The sequence below is a fragment of the Lissotriton vulgaris genome, chromosome 2_2, assembly GCF_964263255.1.
Source record: "Lissotriton vulgaris chromosome 2_2, aLisVul1.2, whole genome shotgun sequence".
Taxonomy (NCBI): Eukaryota; Metazoa; Chordata; class Amphibia; order Caudata; family Salamandridae; genus Lissotriton; species Lissotriton vulgaris.
The window spans coordinates 14,139,665-14,159,406 of NC_141688.1; the positions used below are offsets into that span (position 1 = coordinate 14,139,665).

The 19,742-nt window shown below is 44.3% G+C and overlaps 1 protein-coding gene across 5 annotated transcripts in view; it reads right to left on the bottom strand.

The window, feature by feature from the left end:
* Positions 1-3,418: 3,418 nt before the first annotated feature.
* LOC147728939 (dual oxidase maturation factor 1-like) overlaps positions 3,419-19,742 on the bottom strand; it is a 185,717-nt gene continuing 169,393 nt past the window's right edge. For 4 of the 5 annotated variants that reach the window (XM_086959181.1, XM_086959183.1, XM_086959184.1 and 1 more), the window contains 5 exons: positions 16,292-16,349; positions 14,390-14,524; positions 12,053-12,266; positions 8,600-8,814; positions 3,419-6,021 (listed from right to left, as the gene is read on the bottom strand). In XM_086959181.1, coding sequence (XP_086815307.1) covers positions 5,825-6,021; positions 8,600-8,814; positions 12,053-12,266; positions 14,390-14,524; positions 16,292-16,349 — 819 coding nt within the window. In that variant the 3' untranslated portion in view covers positions 3,419-5,824. The remainder of the gene's footprint in view (positions 6,022-8,599; positions 8,815-12,052; positions 12,267-14,389; positions 14,525-16,291; positions 16,350-19,742) is intronic. The other variant, XR_015309167.1, reaches the window with a different exon arrangement.

Below are 19,742 nucleotides of genomic sequence, written 5' to 3' on the forward strand. Positions count from 1 at the left end.
TCAAGAAGGAAATCCAAACCAATTTAAGAAAATTATACTTTGTTGATATTTCGTTTTTAAAACCAGGGTCTTCGCATTACGGTAAGTACGATTCTCAACAAAAATACTTTTTGGGTTTTCAGAAGTTTCACAGTGCAAATTTCAGAGCAGCTCAATATTAACCTGTGGAGGAAAACAATTGTGCGGTGTAACACACATGTATACCACTTACATTTCCAGTCCAGTCTTTGGGCATCTCAGGCCAATACTGTTGACTGTGTCAGTCATGGGGGATATTGGGGGCACCCAAGTAGTACAGGATTTAGTATCTACATCGAGGCTGTCAATACTGGCAACTGAGATTTTACCCGTGCAGTGCATGGATTGCAATTAAGGGTTGGTTTTGAGCAGACCGCCAACACGATTGCCCTCATGGTCGCCGGCGGCTAGCTGCTCTCGATCAGATGAAAAAGTTCTGCAGTCATCGTACTGTCATGGGGAGGTCTAGGTCGGGCAGGCAAAGCAAGCGAGACAGGAAGAGGCTGGCAGGAGGGTACAGGCTCTCAGACCCTGGGATGGGAACAGCTCAGGTTGTGGGGCCAAGAAGATCCCTCGAGGTCGTGAAGGCCATCCTGCTGCGAGGTGTTCTTCTGACTGGGCAGAGTCGCGTGGACCCAAATGCTGGTGCTCTACCACTGCAGTCATGGAGTCTTTTGGTACCAGTGAGTTGCGTCGACCCAATGGCTGTTCCTCACCACTGCGGTTCTGGAGTTCTATGGCAGCAGTGAGTCATGTCAACCCAAGGGTTAGTCCTCACCTTTGCTATTCTGGTACCTACAGATTCCGGGGACTAGAGCCTCTACTCTGAAGGGAGTTTCTTGTCACTGTAGTGAAGGTGAAGGATCTCTGGGGTTTTTTGGAGACCTTGCAGAGTTTCTAGAATTATAGCAGGTCCAGTGGGCAAACCGGTTGCAGGTGGCGTAGTTATTGCTGGGGTTTACCTGTGGTGGTTCAGTTCCTGGTTCGGCAGCAGTAGTCTTCAGTCTTCTACTTTGGTCTGTCAAATCTGAGGGTTAGGTATGAGAGTGCGACCTAAATACTAAATTTAAGAGGTGTTTTAAGGTAATAGCAGGTGGGGCTAATAGGCACCTTTCCTGGGGTGACTATACCCTCTCTTATGCCACCCACCTAGCCCTGATTAGTGGGATCCCCCATCTTCAAGATGGCGTAAACTGAAAGTTGTGCTTCTCCTCGCTTCCCCCTACCTTTGGGGTGGAGTTGGCAGAGGTGGGCACACCTAACTTTTTTTATTTACCTGCTTTTTCCCCTCAAAAGTGGGGATGTAAACCGGGGGCTGCCACTTGCTGCTAGCAGCAGAGGCTGGTGGGCGCATTACACAGGCAGCAGGCCTGTGAAGCTTCCCTTCTTCGAGCATTGGCCCATCCTGAGGGAGGAGGCATGACATCTGCCTGATGTGCATTATTTCTGGTCCTTGTGAGCAGGGGCCCTCTAGCCAGGGGTCCACAAACATGTTTGGTGGTGGCTGGCTGCCTACAGACAGTCAGAGACCACACCGGGGTTGGTAGAGATTCAGGGGGTTCCTCTGATGTGCCCACCCTGATCCCACACTGGCATAAGAGTAGGTTTATTGAAAGGATTAGTTTGGTACTAAACACTCCTGCATTCACTGAATTCATCATGATGCTGTTGAACTCGAGCTGTCGAGTTCCCAGCTCATGTACTCTCTATGGCTACACTGACACTTAGAATATTAGGAAATGGTGCCCAATATTGTAGGGGCATATCTGTTCTTGCAGATATGCCCTCACCTGTCATATACCGCACCCTGCCTTAGGGTGGTAAGCCCTGCTAGAGGGGGGACTTACCTGTGCTACCAGGCAGTGCTGGCTGGCATCCAGCAATCTCGACTTTGTTGTTTTCTACCTCACAGGGGCATGCAGGCAGCAAGGGCAGTGGCATGGTCCAAGTGAGGGAGGTCCAAGAGACCCTCTTCAGCTCTAAGGACCTAGGTAACCAGGGTACCATTTACTTGGGATTTACAGGGGGCTGAAATACCAATCAGGCCTTTGCTTTAGGGAAGGAGTACTCACACAGGGCACCTGGCCGGCAGCAGGGACCCTGCTCACCACATTTGAAACCAAATCAAAACCAGGCAAAAAGTGGGGGGTCTAACCATGCAAAAGATGCACTTTCTCACATGCAATAGATAAAAAACAGCCATACAAACATAGGGGGACACACGTATTTGTCACAGACTGACAGTGGGTCACAGTAGTGTACAAACAAGGGGTTTCTATAATTTCTGCAAAGTCTAAAGAATGCACAATGTTGTGGTGCCTTGACATACTGCCTTCCAGACAGAGTGTTCCTGCTTATGTACAGACTGCCCGTTCTGTTTTGTAATTTAGCAAAACCCCAACATAAAGGTTTTTTAATGGAGATAAATTACTTCAGCTGATTAAAAATAAAATATAAAGTACAACATGTTCTGAAACTTTGACCCACAACACCAAACAACGAGGCGAAGTTCATGCTCGCATTGATGATGCAAAACCCTGCACAACAGGCTAGTTCAATGTGCCCAAGCCATAGCTTCCTAAGGGGAAATTGAGGTAAGAAGTCTGTAAATGTAGAGGTCATATGAAGGTCAAGTGCTTAAAGACCTGCCCAGGCGATCAAAAGCCAATATGAGTGTAGTCACTCGCCACCTGGTGGCTCAATTATGTAATTGAAAATAGTGGCAGCTCATCCGTTAAGGCAGCGGAATGTCACCCCAAAGCTTACTGAGCAATTCAAAATGGAAAAATAAAATGATAATAACTCAACGTTATCATTTTATTTAACCGTACTGGCTCAGTTGGTTGGGGGGTGGGCTGGTCTATTTAGAACTGAGGAAGGAGTGGTAGGCACTTCCTAAATGTGCATTACATTTTGGCCGGCCATTTCGGGCTGATCAAATAGTCATGTGCACTTTGCATGTTCTCCACCCAGGCTGCATTACAGCCTGGGCGGAGAACATGCACAGCCTCCCAGGCCCTGCCTAAGTGAAGAACCAGGGCGCTCAGACCAATCACAATGCTGCTGTGAGACAGCCTTGTGATTGGTTATGGGAGGCTGTGTGCTTCCTGCTACCCAGGAGAGAGAAGATGACGGAGGAGGAGGTGGCGGCCGTTCCAGCTGCATCCAGGGAAGTGGGTTTATTTTGTTTTATTCCTCCCCCCACTGCTCCCCTTCCTCCTCCCCCACCCCCCCGCCTTCCCACCCATGCCAATTCAGTAGCAGCTGCTACTGATTGAAAGCTTATTGGGCAGAGCATAGATGCCTCAAAGAGTCTGCAGGAGAGAGGAACAAATACGCATTTTTTGGCATCCAAGCAAACAAATGATACAGAAGGTAGGAATAAAAAAAGGCACTAAAATCATTTCCACAGATTTATTGCATTTGATTTACAAAAACGATATATTGCTTGTGGAACATATTGCACTGTATTGCCACATTTATATACAACTATAATGTTGATCATTTTGATTGAACTACAAGTCAAGTAAGAAATACACTGGATACCAGTTAATATAATGGCGTGTTTGCGTTGGCAGACTATGCCAAGCCAGGACGTCTCTTGCGGGAGAGGCCGACAGAGACATGTGCAGGCTGAAATGTGAACAAGACTCGAGCTCCTCAACCACCTTTTTGGTTAACAATGAGAACAAAGTCAGGCACTGTGCTTTCTTACAGTTTTTGGCTTCATGACACTGGAATTTAGAGTTATTATAATCATCCAGTGCAGTGGTTCTCAGCACGTAATGATTGGTTGATGCCTGTCATTGACAAGTGGAGCTTATTGAAGTTAGTTTCATCCAGCTCTCTATTTTTTGTTTCATTCATTCATTCATTCATTCATTTATTCAATGTAACCCTCGTCTATCGGGCACAACTTGATGTGCTACCGTCATTAAAAATGTAGAGGTGCGCTCTACACAGCATAAGAAACAGAATATAATATTCTCAGAGCCCTGCGTGGATTTTGACTAGTGGATCATCCGACATTTGGTGATGTCAGCCAGTGAACTCTGCTGCTCAGACCACTGCATCTACTAACGTATCGCATATTCTCAGATAAAGGGGTGCACTTCCCCATAACACCGATTGTAAAGGAGGGATCTTTCGCTCCTATGCACTGGTGACCCAGGCTGTCCACTCCTCCACAGTCTCAATGTCCAACCTGCTGGTGCCAGGAGCATCACCCTGCAAATCTTCACTTGCCTACAGGTCTCACATTCCATTCCAGAGGAGACCCGCCAGGTGGGTGCCTTACTTCCTATTTATCCAGCACCCTCCATTGTTGATAGAGACCCACCATGTAGTAGCAGTATTTCAGCCTGCTGCCCTGGATGTATGACGTTACAACGCATACTTTTACAACGCCTACCTTTACACCGCGGTTTTTACCACACATACCATTACAACGCATAATGCTTTTAGGCGCTGGATAGTGAATAGTTTAATTTACTATTCCAACTCCAGTCCCCGTGGATAGTAGGGAAGGTTATTGGATAGTAAATTAACCTATTCCCTATCCTAGAGCGCCCCCCAGCGCAATGCGTTGTAATAGTTTGAGTTGTAAAAGTTGCGTTGTAATGGTAGGTCGTTGTAAAAGTTGTGTTGTAACGGTTGTATACCGCTGCCGCTAGCTAGTGCAAGGCAGGGCCACCTTGGTGCTCATACATGGAACGTCAAGCCGCTAGCAAGGACTTTGTTAAGAGCTGCATCTACAACCAGTCATGTGTGCACTGTTTATATAAGGTAAACAGGACCAGTCTGTGAAGGCAAAAGAGACCAAAGCAAACAAATGTAGAGGTTCCCCAATATACTGATACCTCTGAAGCTGGAATGGCTGGGCACATTCATTTGCATTTCCTGAAAAATGTATCCCAGTACCATCCCAAAGTTAGAGAGAGAGACACCTCTTTAGAAAACTATATTACACATACATGTTCCTGCCTGCAACTCGCCTTTCCATGATCTGTCCCAAACTTATCAACACCTAAGCAGGCTTGATGAAGGGCATGCCTGCACTCCCCACACACACGCATGTCCATTCATTCAAGACACATGCCTGTCCATTGCACGTCTTGCACTTACAAACCACCTGATAATGCTCTCTGTACTGCAAGGAATAACATATCACTTATTTAGGGCACTGCAGATCGGAAGATAGTCCCTAGGTTACCTGTATGTTGCTTTAAAGCAGAAATGTTTATCTAGGCATTACTGATCGTATAATCTGCAGCTACCCATCCCTCTAAACGTACATCTGGGTGTCCGGACCTACTGTAAGCAGGCTTATGTCACAAAGGATGCATGTGCAAATATGTAGAAATTACTGCATGAAAATAAATATGGAGCTATACAATAAGAAATGCATTGCCTCGGTAGCCTTGATCGCTACAATTCCAGTTGCTGTTGGCTAAAGTCAGCCAGGGTGACAAGTCCAAGAGCACACAGAGTGTCTTTCTCATAGCTAGGAGTCAATCTGCGGCCAGCCTGCTGACTCCCCTTTGCAGTTACTAACAACTGAACCGCAGATATCTCTTGAAATGTAAAAACAAATGGAAGCGTCCAATGTCTCTGCTTCTCCAGGGTGATGTTCAGGTTTTGGCTCTAGGGTTCTCTGGGTCGAGCCTCCCATTCCTTCTTTGCATCAAGATGACGAGAGATGACGGCCTCATCTTGACCGTGTCTGACACAAAAGCCCCCAAACATGAAAGAGTTCAAGTCTATTTGTCTCATATGCGATTTGCGAGCATCATGTCTATAACACCCCTTATAGGTTTTTGATGGTGAGTCTGATGTCCGGAGGCGGCTGCATGGTACCAATTTTAGCAAAGTGCGGGTTCATGTAGTCTTGCACCACAAGGAGATCCTCTTCATCCTCCTCCAGGCTGAAAAAAGCCTTTAATTTGTTGGGCATAAAGTGGTCCATCACGATGATGATGATTCCAATCAGGAAGCACAGCAGACCTGAAAGGGGACCACAGAAAGGAGAGTTAGGCACAAACGATCACAACCTTCTACGCACAGAGCCCCCACTTCTAGCATTAGAAATCATTGTGTGCACCTCTCTTGTGATTGTGCCAGGGGGGCAGGTTGGTATCACCTCCAAGCAAGGGCAGGTAAATGCACTGCCATCTTGGGCACCACTGGATGCCCCAAGCTCTAAGGCTAACCTCCTGACCCTTCAGAGCTTCCAGACCCCTGGAATGGCATAGCCACCTTAACTCGGTGTCCTTACCCTTTTCTACGGGCAGACATTTCTCAGCGTTAAGCCTTTCCCTCGATGTTTCTACCCTGGATGTGTCTGGGTGACTGCAAGCAGCAAGATCTCGGCGTTTCCACACAAGTGCCTATCATTCGTGGTACAGGCTTATGGGAAGGACACCTCTGTTCTGGAAACAAAACTGGAGGGTGAAACAGGCGTAGCTGTGGGATGGTATTAGGGTTTGGATCTGAGAGCGCAAACCTTAGTGTGTTCATTTTATATTTCTTAAAGCAAGAACTGAATTTAATGAGGGCAATTGTGCCTTAGCGTCACTGGACGTTAACATGGAGCCGCCCACCAAACCCACACCGCAAGAAGCAAGAAGAAAAGTCATGCACGGTGAGGTCACTGTTCATCTTCATGAGGTGAATTCAAGGCCCGGGGAAGAGGCACCGAAATCCCTGGCTAACAACCAGCATGCGCCAGCATGGGAAGGGCGTGCACGAGAAAGGTCTGTTAATGTTTACAGCATGAAAAGCTGGTTTCCCAAGCACGTGTATGGGATGAAACGAGCTGCAGTGCGCACAGCACCCTCCAGGAGGGTTTGAGCATGGGTGTCGGAGGGTTTGAAGTGTGCGTAGCTCCTCGATGCCTCGACACCCTCTCTGACTACTATACCTTACATTTAAAATATGCGAGCATTTTTCTATACGGAGAAGGGTAAACAATACAAGGGACAGTAAATTACAAGTCACTAGTTTTAAGATGAAGTTTAGGCACCAAATAGTTGTGAATGAGGTTAGCAAAGAGATCAAATACAGTGATCCGAATGTGCAATAGTAAGGGACAGGGAGAATACTGGATGGAGGACTTTCTGAAGAGCACCAGGGTGGCACAGGGAGGCTGGTAATGCGTGAGTCATGGAGAGCAGAGAGTACCTCATTTATGACAGACAACAGAGAGGGAGACAGTAGGAGGGCACAAACTTAGGGGGCGATTAGGATTGCGGTGAATCCGCATCCTCCGGGCCGGCGGAAGCCACCGCCGGCCCAGAGGATTCGGATTCACCGCTGCGGTGATTGCAAAGACCCCCACCAGATTAGCATGGCAGGGGGGTCATCTGCGGACGTGAAAACCGTCCGCCGCTTTTCCGCCTCGGTCCTGCAGCGGAAAAGCTTTAATAAGGTGGCGGTGTCTATCAGACACCACCAGCCATATCAGGATTCCTGCGGAAACATGCTTTTCAACGGCAGGTTTTCTGCTGTGGAAAAGCATGTGGTCTTTGGTTTTTGGGGGCCCGTTGTGGGTCCCCAGGGTGTCGGGGTGCACATGGGAGGTACCTATGGTACCTCCCAGCATTTCCATGCATTTTGAACCTTGCGGCAGGTGCTGCATCAAGCAGCACCCGCCGCAAGGTTAAAGGAACAGGGTGTGACCGCCAGGGTGGCCGTCACATCCTAATTTGCATGGAGGGACCGCTGCTGCCCATACGGATGGTCCCTCTTCCTCAGGGGTCCGTCCGCCATCCTAATGACCCCCTAAGTGTGAATGAGAGTAAAAGCATAGATGGCAATAGAGGATGGTAAGCGCTGGAGTGTGAGCTAGAGTGTGAAGCCATACCCAAATAAGAATAAAAAGTCAAAACATTATTTAGAAAGGAGCGTCCTGGCAGCAAATTGAGGCTTCTAGCCTCTTCAAAAATAGAAAAAATAATTTAAGTAAGTACATGATGGGGAGAGGTGGCAGAGCACTGGTAGAGCCACAGTGCAAGTAAATGCTGCCAACCATCAGAAGCAAAGCGGGATGGGAAGGGGCAGTGGAGCAATAAGGCAGATGAGTGTGAGGGGAGGCGGGGGGCCCCAAGAGAAACAGAGCTGGATGGGGAGGGACAGGTGAAGCAGCATTGAGAGCATTAGGGCGTGATGTGAAGAGAAATAAGGGAGGGAGCAGGAAAACACATGCAGTTCCATAAAGTGCAAAAAGAAAAAGAAGAAAGTAGTTCCCTTATGTTGAGCCATGGAAGGATAAAAGTCAGTTAATCGAAATGGCACTATGGGACTAATGCTCCAAAGCAGAGACTAAAACAAGAAGATGGAAAAAAAGCCATTGAATAAGAACTAAATAACTGAGTCTGACAAGTAAGCCATCTTATCGTAATGAATTAACTGAAAAAAACCCAGTTTTAATATTGGTATTGTACGCAACAGATCTTAGAGAATAAATATCTGAAAGCTGTGAATGGGTGAGACCCAAAACAGGTCTAAAAAATGGGTTGGGAGAAAAAGAGAGCTGTTTGTGCGCCTTGGACACGACATTTGGGGCAGATGTTGGTCTACTCACCTGTTGCCAGAGTGATCCAGAAAGAGGCTCCGAAGTCCGGTTGCAGGACGGCGTGCCCAAAGTGAATGGGGCAGATGCCAACATTCCTCACTGTGGCGAAGGACAGCAGCGAGAAGATCATGAAGGCGGCTGTCACCAGGAGCATGTACGCCCCATAGACGAAGGCTGGCATGACGAAGAGGACGTTGGAGATGAGCCAGGCGCAGAAGGCTACCCTATAAACATCAGAAAACACCGCACACAGGTTAGACTCCATGATGAGCTGGAAGGATAGTCAATAATCGGTTCAACTTATCAATGGTCAGTTCATGTTGGACAATTTCAAGTTTGTCTCCGTCAGAGGATATTAAAAGAACAGCCTACGGGTAACTGGCGAGCTGGAATTAGTCTACACCAAACTCCGGCTAATTCTTTTTATTTTGTTTATTCTTCAATGGCACATCCCTTACTAAGTACAAGGGGCCTCATTTAAGAGCCATTGCGTCACTTTTACACCGCCGGTGCGTCACTTTTTGTGACGCACCAGCGGTGTAAAAAATGTGCCTCGTTGCGCCATATTTAAAAAGTGACGCATCTAGGTAGATGCGTCACTTTTTAAACCCCTGCGCCACATTATACCTGCGTCAGGTATAATGTATGCAGAGGGGGCGTTCCTCCACAAAAAGCCTCGTAATAGTGACGCAGTGAAATCTATGAGATTTCACTGCGTCACTTTTAGGACGCTGTTGCGTCAAAATCTTGCGCCTGCCTCACAGCAGGCGTAAAACTGACGCAAGCCCTTTCACATGGGGCTTTCCCATGTGAAAGGACGCATTGCTGGAGTTGCGTCACTTTTGTGACACACTCCAGCAATGCGTCACTTTTGCGCTTACAGATACGTCAGAAATACTGACGTATCTGTAACTCCTTGCGACATGATGCGTCATACATTAAATATGACGCATCAGGAATGTCGTAAGGAGTGCGCAGTGAAAAGTGATGCATCGCTGTTTTCACGCAGCGATGCGTCACTTTTCATAAATGAGGCCCCAGAAATCCCCCAGCACACGTAATGTGTGCTTGGGGATTTCTTGTACTTTGTTTTGTTGGTTTGACCATATGTAGGAAATAGGGTGGTTCTCCCTACCTCATTAGCCCTGCACTCTTTTGTAACATTTAATATTTTTTATCTTGTGAATTTTCCTTGGTACGCCACTTCCCTACGGATCTGCCACCCACCACTCTAAAGTAAAATCCTTTACTACCAACTTCCCCATTCTAGTCATATTGTGGAGAAACTGAAGCAGCATAAGTAATCTTCCCATGCGTGGACACAAAATATTCTGTGACGTTAGATGGGATGGGATGGAAAATCTGGAAACTGGGCAAGAGTCCAATCTTCTCTCTGAGCAAAATAATCAGACTAAAGTAATGGGCAAACCTGTTGTGCAACCCTGCCATGTGAATCTGTGATGATGCCTTTGAGGGCACATTGGTAGATCAATTTCCAGCCCAATTTAGTGTAGAGCCTCTCTGCTGCAAAATAAAAACGGATTCAGGTTTTGGCGCACCTCAGTGACGGTTTGAATGTTATGGGCACCTCTTTGCCTAGAGCCCGAGCTGTGATCGCACACTCATTGCAGATAGATCAACACATGACCCCTGAGCGGTGACAACTTAGGGCGTATTTAAGATGCAAATCTCGATGAGACTCTGCCTAGAACCACTGAGCCACCCAGATTTGCGAAGTGTGGTTAGCAAGAGCCTTGCGACTGCTGCATGAAGCTCTTTCGATAAGGTCAATCCACACCCCTGAATGACTACATGGCATTATGGAAATCCCTCCCAGGTGCCGGCGATGGTCCCTGTCCTGTCGTAAGTCCCAGGTGTGAGAAAGGTAATTGCACAGGCATGTTTCACTAATTACTCGGCCTCTGTCAGAGGTCACCACACACCAGCACAGCGGTGAGCTCAGTGCCTCGCTGTAAGTGCTGGCACAGTGCCCAGACCCATGAGGGTGCGGTTTGCAGGAGGAAGGTAGCAATTACAGTTTCCGCTGCGAAGCAACTAGTGCAAACCATTGCTCCGCATTCAACTCTAGCACACACATGTCAGCAGTGAGAGTGATATATTAGGACTTCCCTGTCGAAATGAGAAAAAAACTCCAGCGGGAGTTGTTTTCTTTCCTTGCTGTATAACTTCTATTGTAAGGCAGCAGATTCTGAACCAAGCATTTCCATGAGTCAGAGTAGGGCTGCAGTCAAACCTCAGTGGGCTCAAACAGTATTGCTTGCATCAAGTCTTGCAGATTAGTTGCAAAGGCCTTGTTATCAATGGAACAAGTAATCTCTAGTCTACCCTAGTGTGGGTACAACACAGCAGTGGTTTCACAAGGTCTTTCGCAGGGAATCGCGGAATGCCGAACATCACCTACTACCAACATGAAATGTCTTGTAAGAATTTGTGTATCATATTCCTTGAGTACTGCTGGGGCTCTCAATGGTCCACCACCATGCCTAATAACATTTGGTTGAAACACCTTTCACAAGCGTTGGTGGGACGACAATATTACCAACCGCCACAGTTCATAACATCTAGCTTCCATTTTTCTTATATTAACTTCTATGTGGGATGAGAGAACCACCAACCCACACCATCACAGTGCTCAATGGCTGACATGCATGTTTATATCCATATACATATACACCACAGCGGGATGGACAGTAAAGACCCCACCAACTACTCGTGCTAGGCAAGAGAATTGATCCCTCTCACAATAGTAGGCTACAGCCACCAAATATTTACTGGGGGACTAGCAGGCTAATTGGTGATTAATGCGAAAGTGTATAACACCTGGCAGATATTTCCCATTAGTTTTTTAGAGACCGTCTTAACAATTAATGACCAACTGGGAAGGCAAACCAAGACGGGAAGGAGGGCTGCTTTCGAGAGAGCTCGCCCATCTCTTGTCCACCACTCGGCCAAAATCATTGGCTCAGATCTGTCCAACCTGTTTCCAGGCACATGGTGTCAGATTTCTTCTTTCAATTGACTAGTATCAGCTCAATTACGACTTTTAACCTATTCTAATATTCGGTTCTTTATTCTATATACCAGCAGATTAAGCAAACATTGGATACATTGTGGAGTTCTAAATATCATTCCGCAGTGGGCTTAAGCAATCTTGAAGGGACTAATTTAGACGGATCGTGACAGATATCCCACCCGCCTAAAATGAAATCCAATTATATCCTATGGGATTTATATTTCGGCGGACGGGATAGCCGTCACTGTTATGTCGGAGTAATCCGTCCGCCAAGATCCAACTCAGGCCCTAAAAGTTTGTATTCAATAGGAGACTTCATTGGACTTGACAGCAACATTTTACGGCATAGGTAAAAAAACAAAGGTCCACAATGGTACACAGATACCCAATGTCAACCAAATACAACCTTCGCGGGCAGTAATTCTTACCACATGGTTGCTGATGCATAGTGTCCCGACAGTCTGTACTGCATATACAAGCCACAAGGGCTGGTGGAGGTGAACTTTTCAGCGATGTACATGATAGGGTTTGGTAGCCCCTTGCGAAGACCTTCGAAGTAGTACTCGTCATAGTCGTCTTGAAAGCTCCAGTCGAAGTGCTCATTGTAATCAATAGTCTCGTTAATCTGGTTCACAGGGTTTCCTGGTAATGAAAGAAGGTCAAATAAAATGAATAGGTTAGTAACGCTTATTCAATATTCAAGTGCTCTTTTAGTTGTGTAGATTGTCTTTTTATACTGGTTTACTTGTAGAAATCTCATAAACATCAATTTGTACATATTGTATCATACTTTTTATGATCGCTCTCTGCTCTTAGCATACTGATAGGCAAGCATATTTTTTCAGACTGTGATATGTTATCGGGTTATAATGTCCTGCCCTGCTTTCTTTTATATGTCTCTACATTGTTGTTGTATTCCATTTGGAATGAGCATTTTTTCATTTTACCGAAAGTGAACGAGGCATCATCTTTCAAAGTACCTTAGTAACTATTAATGTATTTAAGTGTTTTGTTAAGTGCTTGCAGGTGGTGGAAACTGCAAGCTAGTGCTTGCCTCTCTCTGGTAAAGGCAAACAAAGATACCATTCAGTGTAACTATTATTTCATTATAGTTGCTCAAATGTGAATTCATTGAAAGGTCAACTTTACTTTTTTGTCATCAAAAAAACCTCTAGAATAGTCGTTTAGTCAGGATTTACTGAAAAGGATAAGAAATCTGCACAACAGCAGAATTTCCAAGTTGGGTTTGTTCTAGGACACACACAGTTCTAGGATCGAACCTCATTGCAAAGCCATAACACGACAGGATAATGTTTTAGCCAATATAGGGTAGGACATTGGAGACTTAACTTTCTGATGCTTAGTATTAATTTTCTAACCTTACTGCTTGGTGTATTTGTGGGACAATCAGCAATCATGATGGACCAACACCACACCATTGACGCTACCGATTTGAAGATTTGGCACAGCAGTCAGTGCCCCAACGAGCCATCTTCAAACATGCACACTTGTTTTATGAAGTGTCCCATTCTGTGGAATGTGCCTCATTTGCGAGTCCAAGCACACAACTTCTGAACTACATTTATTTGTACATTTCTATTCGTTTACATGAAAAAGAAAGCAATCATTGATTGCACAAAAGTTCAGACAAGAGAAAGTTTAATTTGCTGTTTAAGCATTGACCTTCGTTGATGCCTGATCAACTATTAATATACAGCTGTGTCCCATCAGTGCACTGTGTCAGCCATTGTGGTCTGTGCACAGACGCCTATCAAGCACTGCCTTATCACTGACGCCAAATCACACTTTGTTGTACATGCCATATCACCCATTAATATTCAATCACTGTCTCATCACCGATACCATATCACCCATTATTATTCAATCACTGTCTCATCTCCGATGCCTTATCGCCCATTATTATTCAATCACTGTCTCATCTCCGATGCCTTTTCACCCATTATTATTCAATCACTGTCTCATCACCGATGCCGTATCACCCACTATTATCACCCATTATTATTCAATCACTGTCTCATCACCGATGCCTTATCACCCATTATTATTCAATCACTGTCTCATCACCGATGCCGTATCACCCACTGTTGTGCTGGCATAGTCCTATTACTGCCTCGTGTCACCGATTGTTGTATATGCCCTATCACCCATTGTATTCAAGCATGGTATATTTATTGATGTTGAATCGCCCAGTGTTGTACTGGTGTTGTCCCATTAGAGCCTTGTGTCTCCCATGTGTGTACATGCTCTATCACCCATTGCAGTTCAAGCATTGCCTCTTCACTGATGCAGAATTACCATTGCTGTCCGGATGTTGTCTCATCAGTGCCCTGTGTCACCCATGTTGTACATACACTGCCACCCATTAATCCTCAAATATTGCCTTGCTAATGCTGCCTAAACATCCACTGTTGTACTAACATTGTCCTAACAGTGCATGCCTTACCCACTGCTGCTCATGCAGTACCACCTATCAATTTTCAAGCGTTGCCTCCTCACTAACGTCACAAACCCTACTGTTATTCATGCCCCATTATCATTCAAGCATTGACCCTTTACTGATGCTCAACCACCCATTCTTGTACTGGCCTTGTCCCATCAGTGAACTATGTCACACATTGTTCTACAATTACTCTCTGGTAGTCTTCATGCCGACACCCCTTGTCTAGCGGCCTATTGTCAATGACATCTTGGGCATGGATTTTCTCGTCAGTAACTCACGAGCATCCCCAAGCACAACTTCTCACCTGTAAGTGTGATGTTTACACCCGACAGCCCAACTTGGAGCCCTACTTCTGCATTCACCATGGCATTGCTGAAGGATTTGTAGGTGGTGTTGGCAGTGACGGAGCCTGTCTCCCAGTCACTGGTGAAGTTAACAGCTATGAAGGAAAGTGAAATAAGGAACATTTTAGAAATAGTACGAGGCGACAATACGTTCTACGGCCTATTTCAGACTTATGTATTGACTGATTATAGCTTGTGCCAATCCTCAGCTCTGAATACAGAGCCTGTTTAGGAAGTCATGTGCTGAGAAGAGACACTAATTAAAGGCGCTTTATAGTTTGCCAAGGGACTACTTTGACTTGGCCGGTCTGGAATTTTGAATTCAAGCTCTCATGAAAGTTGCAAATGCATCACGCTACATCAGCAGTTCTCAGGCACTAAGGCAGGTGAGCTGTGGATTCATTCTGGAATGCTTGAGTTCATATCCTGAACCAAACAAGGTACTCTCAAACCTGGTCCTTGTGACGATTTTTTAGAACAAGATACCCTACATTTCATCTTTTTCTGTGATTTTTATGTTCAGCTGCGTAACAGATTTATACTTTCCCTTCTCAAAGACTGTCATTTTTTCCAAGTTAGGCCCACTTTGCTATACCTCCAAATGCTATCTTCACCGATGGTTTGTCTTGGGTTTGCAAGTCTTTTATCAGGAGCCATCAGATGTAGAAAAATGCTGTTATTTTAACTATTATTATCCAATCATCCTTTTTTATATAAACATGATTTTTTGAATGTTTACTGTTATCTAAACTGTAAATTTAGCACGTTGCACTTTATACTACAGTATTTTTCACGCCACTGGATACCCCCTGTTCTATTTTGTAATTTTAAATTGCAGTGTCTACTATACTATGAGTAATAAAATCAACTTCTTGAATATTACTATTTGTCCAATTGTTTATGATAATATGAATGTAAAATGTTGTACTCCAGCAGTTAGTATCCAATATTTTATATGATATCATCTGCCCCATCCAGGAATTTTAACTTGTCCTCTTATTGTATATAGTAATATGAATTTGGCACTATGCACTTTATATGAAACCCTCTGCTCTATCCAATACTTTTAACTTTATTTTTTGGTTTACAACACCTTAAATTGTAATTGTCATTTGTAAAGTAATGTCTTTTCTTTTTGATGAAACGTTTCCTCCTATATGTTCACTTTTATGGCATTGATTTGTTGGATAAAGTATATTTGACTTGACTTGATATCCTGAACCAAACATTGGTATTGCCTAAACCTTTTGGCTAGTCACTTTAGCTCTTAGGGGTGAGTAGATTGGCTATTTCTACTATGATGAAATACAATCCAAGGCTGCTGGAGAGCAGTTATCCCTTGATGTTGGTCATCTAGAAGGTTCTTCTCAAGCGTCCTATGCAATTGATGGACTTCTCAGTGGCTGTGAGGGCTGGCAGGGGATGCTGCTTTCCACGCCAGCCATATACTGACATAGCTCAGGAAGACGGTCCTGGTCAGAATTGAAAATAGAGGTCTTGTACCTGCATATTTCATTCAGAAGCAGGCCATACATTTCAAGGTTAATGACTTATTGGCTGCTTCCACACTGCAACATTTACTCCCATTCTGGAATTGAGCCTTCAGAAATCAATTATATCAAACAATACACATCTTCATATAGTGATTTATTCCAGCTGACCAAGTCTATTTGATCTAAATAATGTGAAGTGATTTATCTGAGAAAAGGACCTGCCGCGGGTCAGGAGGAATAGCAGGAATTAAATGGACTAAACCTCAAATAAATGTTGGCGAATAGCCCTCAGGTTAGGGAACTGTACCGTTGCCTGCATCTTTACATTACAACAACAATTAGTTCTCAGAAAACAATGTGACTTCTTACCAACAATGACGGCTCCAATGAAGAGACTTGCGATCACTCTGAAGAACCAGAACAGCCTCTGGAGGGGAAAGAGTACAACGGTTGGTTAGAGTGGTCCGACTTAACTCTCGAAAGAGACCCTCAGCCTCTCGGCCGATCAGTAGAGGAATGTGAAATAAGTAAACTATTAAACACGGCAGTGACTAGCCATCTTGGAATGATATTGTGTAGTCATTAATCGATGTACCATTGCGATGGTTGCAATATTGCTTCCAAATATGTCAGCCATCTTGGAACAGTAAAACAATGATACAATACGGACAATATCCTTCAAGATGGCTGCGCAGTTTAGAAGCAGTAACTGTGCTGGATGTGAAAGACTGTAAATTTTAAAAAAAGGAAAGTAAACAAACGGGGACATATAAAATGTGAAAAACTTAAATAACTGGCACACCAACACCAGCACTGAAGTGCACTCAGATTCAGGCGGATATGGTAATCAGGAAAAATATCTTAACTCAAGGGGGCAACAAAGCCAAAGGCTGAAGTGGGCTGACCTTTTTCCCCATGCTGTCATGGGTGTAAATAGAATGTGTATGTTAACCAAAGAGATCAATAATTAAAAAAGGCTAACCAGACCCTCTCTATTGATGCACATGTACGCATATACTTGTTATACATTTTGTATTCCAGAACCCTCACAGACAGCTAAAGAGGTCAAGCCAGAAGTAAAAAGTACATAGTACACACAACTTCTTGCTACATAAAAAACCACAAATTTGAACATAATTACAGTTCACAAAACGGTATAAAACACCTCCTAATAGAGTATAGCAAGTATTATCACAGAAAAATCTGCTCCACCCAAGGTCTGGCAGATACATCTATCCAAATGCTGTAGCTAAGGTAGTCGAGTCTTATGTGGAGCCAAACTCTTCTCCCGTAGTGCCTCTTAAAGCTCCTTTTCCGTATTATCGGATATGGTCTGCCAACAACTGCTCCATTAAGCTAGACTTAATAGTACATACTATGACATACAAAGAGGGGTTTTGGGTCAGTCCACTTTAGGTTGGTCTGATCAGCTGTCATTCAGATTTTACTTCCATCCACCTAAGCATACAGCTTGGGGCAATGGGTTGCAGGCACTGTTGTGACTATATTTTTGTGTGCCCACATCATGTGCATTTCTGCACAGGGTCGGAGCTGGGACATAAAACAGGCCCAGGCAACAAACAACAAAAAATAGCCCAATTGGCAAACCAGATAGCTAAAAAATGGCCCAAAGTTCCAAATAAAACCAGTTGTGCACCTGTGAAGACATGCTGTAGGGATATTTTGTTAAGTGCAGGAGATTGCAGGCAATGTTTGTGGCAATTTTTGGGAATTTAACAGCAAAAAACGGACAAACTGGCCATAGACTAAGCCCACAAAATGCTAAAAAAAAACGTCCCACACACTGATCTGTCAGACTAACCCATCAGACACTGCCTGGTTGCCCTACTGGTCAGTCCAATCCCCTCCCTGCCTAAAAAAGTGGGCTTTGGTGCCATTGCTTGCGGGCTAACACTTCAGTTTACCAGCACTTTTTGCCATTGTTTACCCACATCCTTGTGTATTACACTCTGTCTTGAGATTACATTAATTCAAAGCCAACAGTACATTTTCTTTGCAATAATAATAATAAGAAGAAGAATCATTTTTTTTATCTGCCTAAACGTAAAAAGGTTTAATATACGTGATACAGTATGCTTGGAGCCACGTACACTTGTTTTATGAATATATGGGTTGATTACTTTAATGTCATTTTATTGAAATTATATGGCTGCTACATTGAGGCAGTGCCATGATTTGTATGGTTTCATTTTATTGTTGAGGCACATGCTTGCAATAAAAACAAAAAATAACCACAGTGTCAGCTTGCCAATGCCACACCTACTGGCTTCGTGAATTTGTGTTTATTTTCTCTGATGTGCAGACTTTCCGTGCCGAAATTGTCCTGGTTATCATTTTCCGGCAATGGGACATAATTCAGCAGCGCCGCGCGTTGTCTGCATTCCGTTCAGAGCCGCAGGCAGCCAGGCGCTTTCCTATTTGAACATGCAGCTGTGCCCCAACAAAAAGTCTGATTTAAAGGACCTTCGGCCCTTCTTTTGTTAAAGTATCATCTTGGCAGGAAGCTTTCTGCAGCCTAACACCTGAGCGCTAATGCAATGGAAGGAAATAAAAGTACACATCTCGTTACCACAGCATTGATGCTGTGCAGGGCCCAGGGACTAAGGCAAATGGGCCTGAAATGTATTTTTTTCTCAAAAATGCCCCATAATTGATGCGCACATTTGTTGGCACTCGGTCTTAATAGTCAGGAAAAAGCATACCCTGAAGGTCTCACACTTTGAATTAAAAGAAAAAATAGAGGTTGGCGGTTTGTGTTTGTTGCAGAGTTTTTTATGTCACAAGGGAGACCGATGCACCGGTTATTAAAGAGGTACATGCTATCAGTCGCCTAGACACTGAAGTAAACCCACCAAACACAGGTAGACCGTGCCCACCGGAATTGCACTAAGGAAATTATGAACACTTTCTTTTTTGTTTGGTAGACAATATGTTTGGTCATCTGAAGCATATAGTACAATAGGCACAGGGATCTAAGTGGGCTGGGTCCCAATGGTCTCAGGCCTGGTAGCAAATAAAAACAGACATTGAAACAGGTCCCTGTCAAGCCCTGAATTCATATTCTTAACTTTACTGGCGAAACCACTCATTGATTTCTTAACTATGAATATAAAAATTGTTGAGGTGCTCCATGTGAGCAATACTATATCGCTCACATGGAGCACCTTAACAATTTTTGTTAATTTTTGTTTTGTTTATATTTGGCACTTGCCACTATTAGGGAATGCAAGATGAAGTCAGCTATTTCTCTAGTATAGTTTATTGCTCGTGTATAGGGCATACTTTGAACTGAGTCACCTCTACGCCCTGATTAGGAGCCCAGAAGTTAAGGCTGAAGGCTGTGAGCTTCTTTCAGTGCTAGTCAGAGGGTTAAAAAGATGATCAGAATACATGGTCATGCAATCCTCGGCCTCTCTGTAGATTGCACAGTTTAATTGTCAGGTATTTCAGTTGCAATTGTGATTCTGTGCAGATGTGTGTGATGGAGATGCAGTTGTCAAAATATTGACATGGGGAAAGTAAAAGAAAATGCAGGTTTTACAGGCGAGTGGGTGCGTTGTGGGGGGGGGTGGTAAAGTGAAGGAGGTGCAAGGAAGTACATTCAGAAGAGAGTGAAAAAAGGGCGCTTATTATTGTCACTCAATCTTAAATAGCTAACAAGCACTGATCTTAAATAGCTTAGAAACGACATAGCCAATAGTCATGACTGGTTTTAGGTGTTTGTCAGTTGTTGTGTTATATATCTAGATTTAATAATAGAACTCTATGGAAATCACAAAAATGTAGGTTATGCGTTTAA